Here is a 7,994-nt window from a genome sequence, read left to right on the forward strand (position 1 = left end):
GGTTTATTAAATGCCTCGACTTGGGCATTTGTCCTGGGCAAGCACAGAGTGATTTTTCTATGATCAAATCCTATGTTCTCTGCATATTATTATTAATAAGTGAACGGTGAACCATTACTAAACTTTAACCCAAACTTAAACCTGCAGGTTTTGGCCAAGATAGTTCAGTCCAACACATGTCAAAAATCAAAAAGGAAAAAAATATTGTCCCACTGTTACTAAACATGAATGCTAGACCCCTAAAGAACCTCTGTACATAGAATCAGCATCCTAACATTATTATTTAGTGAACGGTCAGCTATGACGAAACTTTACCCCAAACTTTACCCTGCAGATGTCCAAAATATGTCAAAAATTCAAAAACATAAAAAAAAACGACTGTTAAATGTAAAATTACTTTAAACACATTAGTTTAAGTCCAACTATAGCTATACTAAATTCTCAGGTCCCTGTGGGTTTCGACATCCGTCTGAATTGTAATAAAAAGTCGAGAAAGTCTGTTTGTTGTTTAAATGTAAGTATCGGAAGTCCTGCAGTGTACATGTACATGCATGATACAGCTACTATATTTGGTGAATTGTATGCACTCCGTGCACGCCCCATATTTCCGGTATTTTATGTACCGATGACACAGGGTACATTTGCTAATTTTTCATCAAATGTGCCTGGGAAGAGGGAATGCATACATGGAAACATAATTTAAAAAATAGTTCACATTTGTCAACTGTATACTTTTACACACTGGGGTAAGTACTACTTAACATGTTGGTTTCTTGTAAAGCGGCATCTGTAGTGAAGACATATTATTTGGAATGGTTTGAGTAACATATATATGCCATATTTCATCAATCTTCATCGACAAAATGCGTCACTGGACAATTTAAAATTGATTGATTTTTTATCCTGAATATGTAAAAAATAGTTTTACCGTTAAATAAATCACGTCTTAACTTAATGTGTTTAAGGGCTCGATCGCTACCACTTTAAAAAAGACTGTAAATAAGCGTTCGAGAATACTTTTTTGCTACAATAGCTTTAAAAAAATATTTCTAAAAGAAAAGAAATATACCTCGCTGGACTTTTTTAAGAAATTATGAAGATGAAATAAATAAAAAGATATCACCAACAGTGTTTCGAGTGTAAAACGACGACGGGACTAGACCGGGGCCCGTATTCGTATTTTTACACTCATAACACAGTTACACAGTTGTTAGTCATATTTTGTTTATTTTACCTTTATTTATATTTTCATAAAAATTCCGGAAGGTATGTTGTTTTTTTATCAGAAATAATAATTCGAGGTTTTCATATACCGCTTTATCACAACCTAGTTCGTAGGTCGTCTCAAAGCGGTTCACAAATTATTATCCGTGGGATAGGGCCTCTGCAACCAGACAATATCTTTCTCATCTCCCTGGGGAACATACAACCGGTGCTGCCATTTCGGTGCTCACAGCTAGCATTCAACAATTAAATAAAACCTTAATAACGAATGTATTGTACTGCTAAAACCTAATGAGTGATTAACGAAAAAAGTAAAACTCCACTAAGATCCCCCAATAAACACCGAAAATGTTAATAAAGCTGTATTTCGAGCTCAAAGTCGATCAAACTAAGTCAAAATTTGAACAAAGGCAATATTTACATGGATAACTCTGGAAATCATCTCACGTCCTCAAAGCGAAAACCGGGTTAGTGATCACGGAATAATAACGCACGGTAATTATCATGATTATAAATAAAAGAAAGACGTCCATACAACATAAATGAAAGCATATATCTTCTTAATTAAAGAAAAATGAAGTCATCAATTTCATATCGACTGGTGTGAAAGGCGAACATCAATAACGTTATATGGCCATTTTTTCTTTTCAGGACTAAACAGTGATAACAAAGTAAAAAGTAGGAAAACAAAGGATTTTCTACAGGATTTCATACATGATCATATAAAATATATAATAATAATTCGATAATAATTCGAGGTTCTTGTATGCCGCTCTACCACAACCTAGTTCGTAGGTCGTCTCAAAGCAGTTCACATCAGAAAACAGGATGTAAGAAAATTGTTTGCGTCATGTCTATTGAATTATTTCGTGATCCTGGGTGAGAAGATATGACTTTCGCGAAGTTTGCGTGTCCTGTGTCTCGTGTATTTGTTCGTGAAATCCGGGATATGAAAATATGACTCAATTATGGGAAATGCATGCGACCTGTCTATTGAGTTGTTAGTTTCTGCTATCGAGGAAAATGACAATATAAAATATAGTACCAAACACATATGTTCTTGATTTATTACTCTTATCGCAGCATCATACACAGATTTTGTTTGTACTCATTGCGTGTATCATATTCATCAATTATGGACTTTTGTTGAGGTGAATGTTTGGGTGTTTGGATCTCGACTTCATCTCGGTCAATATCACTTTCTCAGGTGCATGCATATAACCATTATTTTTTCATATTATTCCCGACAAGTGATTGGCCAGAAGTGCATCACGTGTCCACCGATAAAAACCGATATTGACTTGGAGCGCGTGCTTTTTGTTGAAGGACTGGATGTTTCTTAATATAGAATTATGACGTGTCTCCAAACAATGCACCGTCCCACTTCCGAAGCCTTTTTTTCAGATTGCTTACATTTCTGTTTTGTAAAATAATAAAACAATTGTAGCCTTTAACTTCGGTTAATACCTGGATTTATCGACCCGAGAAAATATATATAGACCTCGGACTGCGTCCTCGGTCTATATATCTTTTCTCGGGTCGATAAATCCAGGTATCGACCTCAGCCAAAGGCTATAATTGAATAATATGCAATGAAATAAAAGTCCTTAGTTGTTAAATTAGAGGATAAGTAATGTTTTGATAATTTAACAAGATGGGACTTATGCAAATTGTACAGAGGAAAGTGCCGCATTTGTCAGAGAGCATTGTGACGTTATAATTTAAATGTCGTCATCAAGTTAATATTAACCTGCTGTTTCTAAAAATAGTAACAATTAGTCAATATCACAAATCATCGGTAATATTTATATCATTATCCATGGCTTTGTTATTGAGATATCACTTTTCACCCTAGTATAAAAGCTTTACATTGACAAAATACACACTCACACACAACTTCAAATTTTACGTTAAAATTGTTTTGGTCTATAAAATGATAAGAATTCAAAGAAAAGGAAAGTTAGATTAATATAAAATATAAAACCAGTAGATTATTCTCTAGCTGTTTGCAAAATTTGAATGATTTTGGCGAAAAACGAAATCGGTGCATAAGAGATGAATAATTTAACAATATCTAATTTAAAATTTTAAAAAAGCACAAAACACAACATTGCGTAGTAATTTCACAGCTGAGCAACATCAACCAATCAGAAGTTAGAATTACAAATACCGCACTAAACATTGCAGTATACAACGTCATCACTTTTGTGTTGTCTATTTCATTATGTTAAACGATATAACCCTAAAAAATCTAGCATTGAAGGAAAAACCAAAGCTAAACTATTGTTATTTATTGTTAGCGTACATTTGTGACATTACAAAATAGCGAAAACGTATTGTAACATCAACACAAAAGGACCAAAATCAGACATCAGTCAAAAAAAGATAACAAAAGGAACCAAGGAAACACCAAACTTAGAAAAAAATATTTTTAAACCTCCTAGCAGATAAAAAATAAGGATGAACATTATCATATTGCGTATGTTTTATCGCTAACATTTTTCTTTTTGTAATTGTTTTATTTTTCCAAATAAATCATCAGCATTAAAGCAATCAACACCATCATAAACTTCCAATATAATAATAAACACCATCTTCATCTATTCTTCATCTTCATCATTAGCATCTATATATATATATATCTGTTCATATTTCTCATCATAAAACCATGGCCATCAGTCATCATCATCATCATCATCATCATCATCATAATCATCATCAATGTCATATCACATTCATCATTCACCTCAATATCAATCAGCATTTTTTCCAAATAAATCATCAGCATTAAAGCAATCAACACCATCATAAACTTCCAATATCATAATAAACACCATCTTCATATATTCTTCATCTTCATCATTAGCATCTATATATATATCTGTTCATATTTCTCATCATAAAACCATGGCCATCAGTCATCATCATCATCATCATCATCATCATCATCCTCCATCATCATCATCATCCTCATCATCATCATCATCATCAACATCATCATCATCATCATCGTCATCATCAACAACATCATCAATGTCATATAACCTTCATCATTCACATCAATATAAATCATTGATCACATCATAATACTCTTTAATCATCTTTCATCTTCATCATCATCATCATCATCATCATCATCATCATCATCATCATCATCATCATCATCATCATCATCATCATCATCATCATTATCCATCATCATCATCATCATCATCAATGTCATATAACCTTCATCATTCACATCAATATCAATCATTGATCACATCATAATACTCTTTAATCATCTTTCATCTTCATCATCATGATCATCATGATCATCATTATCCATTATCAGCATCATCATCATCATCATCATCATCATCACCATCATCATCATCATCATCATCAATGTCATATAACCTTCATCATTCACATCAATATCAATCATTGATCACATCATAATACTCTTCAATCAACTTTCATCTTCATCATCATCATCATCATCATTATCCATTATCAGCATCATCATCATCATCATCATCATCATCATCATCATCTTCATCATCATCATCATCATCATCATCATCATTATCATAATCCCCTTTCAACAAGTTTCCTCGTCAACTTTTTCTATCCTTATCATTCACATCAATCAAGCAATGATTACATCATAAATTTCAACAATATCGCTAACAAATTGACACAATGTGTTTTACATATTTTACTGTTGCTAAATGGAATTCAAACTATCGCTAATATATTGTTTGATACACAAACTGGCGAAAATTTAAAATTCGCAAGTTTTGACTTATCTATAGTAATTCTTGTCTTTGTTTTGTCAACAGTATCATATCGACTTTCCCGAGATGACTGAAATCGGAACCACGCCGAGTCCTGACAATTCGTCCGCATCTTTTGTGAACACATCCCAATTTGCAAACACAACTTTTTCGATGTCGGACCTCGACACCACTGCACTGTTAGTCCTTATATTAAAGTTTCTCGCGTTCATTGTCGGTGTTGTTGGAAACGCATCCGTTATCCTCACTGTTTTCTTGAATAGGAGAATGTTAAACCCAACGACTATTTTGGTGGTAAACCTTGCTGTCGCCGACTTGTCTTTCATAGTCTTCCCCGTGATTCATTTTGTCATTATGATATGCATATATGAATTTCAAAATTGGGCATTTGTAGATATTTGGTGTAAAACGAAATACTATATCGTTTTTGTGAACTTGTCTGTGAGCGTCATCACTCTCGTGCTGATATCTGTGGACAGATATCTTGTCGTCGTATATCCGATCAAATCCAGGACGATCAGAAATAAACGTTAAGCATATATTTGTGTCTGTCTATCTTGGATTATAACGCTTCTAATCAACATTCCTGTCATATTTATATATTCCCAAGTCGGCATATATGATATATTTAACTGTGTTGATATAAATATCTACTACGGCGATTATGTCGCAGCTCTGATATACCATGTAATTGAATTTGTTTTCTTATTTGTTATACCACTAACAGTCATGTGTACGCTTTACGTTAAAGTTATCAAGACGCTCCGTTGTGGAGTTAGTCCTTGCGGGAGGCAAAACACGAGGATGAAGAAACGCGTCACCAGAATGTTGCTCATCGTTACCATCATTTTTGCAGTGTGTTGCTTACCAACTTATGTTGTCGGACTGTTTTCTGCATCTGGCAATGATTTCACGTACTTCATAGATACGCTGTCGTCCATCCTGTTAGTCATAAACAGTTGCGCCAACCCAATTGTGTATGCTTTCCTTTCTACAAACTTCCGTAGAAGTTTTCGAAGAACTGTGTTATGCAAAAAAAAGAACATCCGTGTTCTCGTCGATCAGCTCGAAGGAAGAAGTTTCGAACTCGAGAAAAAGAACGACATGTTGAAAGAGAAAGTGGACAAATTGGAAGAGCGAGCCAGAGAATCTGACAGTATGAATATAGGGCTAGTGTACAAAGTGAACGATTTGGAACAGCAAGGCAGGAAAAACTCCAACAGGATTGTAGGCCTTAGCGGTAAAAAGGGGGAAAGAAACAGTCGAAGAATGTGTAGAACAAATAGTGACATTTGTGGGGGATTTGCTGGAGGGGGAAGTAAAGAGCAACGACGTAGACATTGCACATAGACTCGGGCGATTTGACAGAAGCATACCACGGACGATCATCTGTAAAATGACCCACAGGAGGAGGAGGCCAAGATCCTCAATAACAGACGTTAATTGAAGAGAAAAAGACAAATCGTCTTCGAGGATTTGACAAGAATGAATCAAGAAACACTTAATGAAGCGTACAGACTTAAAAGCGTTAAACATACTTACATGGACGGACAATTATTCACAGTTTTAACCAACGAAAAAAGCGAAGACTGTCATACGATACAGAGCTGATAGATCAGTATCTTTCAGATGACAACAATTTAAGAAACTAAGAGACAGATTTTATGGAACTGTGTGACAAGTGTTATATTTGAGTGCGAGATCGGTATCTGACTATAGGCTCGCGTACATGTATACGTGTGGCCGCCAGAGATGGACTCCTCTGGTTCTACCGATCAGTATGGTTTTGAAGTGTGTTCACGATATGTCAGTGATACGTCTTTGAATTTGGAGGGTATGCTGCGGATAATTCCTTTTAAAATGTATTCTGTTAAGTTTTGTATGATATTGTTACGCTGCACTTAAGACGATTAACGTTTTTATTTCCCTGTACTGTCATTTCAAGAATCTTTGAGTCAATTTGTTGTTGTTGTTGATATCATAAAGTTTACGTTTCATGTCATATTCGTTGGAATACATATAAATAATTTCATATAACTTTTTTTCATAATGTGAAGCATTCCGGACTGGTATCTGATCGTTTTCTAAGTATATTCTATTCAAAATCCTGAGAATCAAGTGTCTAGCTTAGTATGTTACTGTACTACTTCCGGTTGTTTTTCACTTCCGCCTGACTGGTTTTGGAAACGGTACTTTGAAAGAAGGATGAGAGGTGCGTGAGTTAACAGTTGTCTGCGACTTTTGACCATTTTGACATGTTTTTTAACCTTTTTCTTCTGCTGTGCTATATCTCGCTACTTCTCCTTTTCTTATCTGGGCTAGTTTATGCATACATATTTATGGTAAGTGGTAATGTAACATGATGGATGGTATACCTTTTCTTTCTGCTAATTGTCAGGGTCTCGGGGACAAAATTATCATACCTAAAATCGAAAAATTACTGTATTTATTGCCTACAGGACACATATTTAACTAAAGAGAGCCAAATTATTAACAGAAATGAATTGGGGTTCGACTGTTATTTTAATTTCTTCAAGTCCAATGCCAGGGGGTATCTATTCTTATAAATAATAATTTTGAAATGAAGGTGAAAATGAAAGGGTAAGAACTGTCAGGAAATTGTCTGGCCCTCAATATTGAATAAGAGTGTTTACATGTTAATTTAATTAAGCTATATGGCTCAAACACAAACACACCTAATTGGTTTGATATTTTAACTGGTACAATTAACGACTTTGACATTTATCATATAAGGAGATTTCAATTTAGTATTAGACCCCGAGTTAGATTATGACAAAATCTGTAAAAATATTAATAATAAAAAGGCAAGAAAAAATATTATTGAAATTATGGAAAACCATTCAATGGTTGATATTTTTAGAGAGTTGCATCAAGAAAGTAAAAGATATACGTGGAGAAAGAAGAACCCATTAAAACAGGCTCATTTAGATTTTGTTCTCATTTCAGATAATTTGTTATCTGGTATTCATA

General features: G+C 34.3%; 1 protein-coding gene across 1 annotated transcript; it reads left to right on the top strand.

Moving 5' to 3' along the window:
* The first annotated feature begins 668 nt into the window (after nt 1-668).
* On the top strand, nt 669-6,731 carry LOC110446149 (allatostatin-A receptor-like). The gene is made up of 3 exons (XM_021491149.1): nt 669-746; nt 5,049-5,522; nt 5,556-6,731. Exons 2-3 carry the CDS (start codon nt 5,070-5,072, stop codon nt 6,351-6,353), a joined length of 1,251 nt encoding a protein of 416 aa, XP_021346824.1. The 5' UTR covers nt 669-746; nt 5,049-5,069; the 3' UTR covers nt 6,354-6,731.
* Nucleotides 6,732-7,994: the final 1,263 nt, after the last annotated feature.

The sequence above is a fragment of the Mizuhopecten yessoensis genome, unplaced genomic scaffold, assembly GCF_002113885.1.
Source record: "Mizuhopecten yessoensis strain PY_sf001 unplaced genomic scaffold, ASM211388v2 scaffold2597, whole genome shotgun sequence".
Lineage (NCBI taxonomy): Eukaryota > Metazoa > Mollusca > Bivalvia > Pectinida > Pectinidae > Mizuhopecten > Mizuhopecten yessoensis.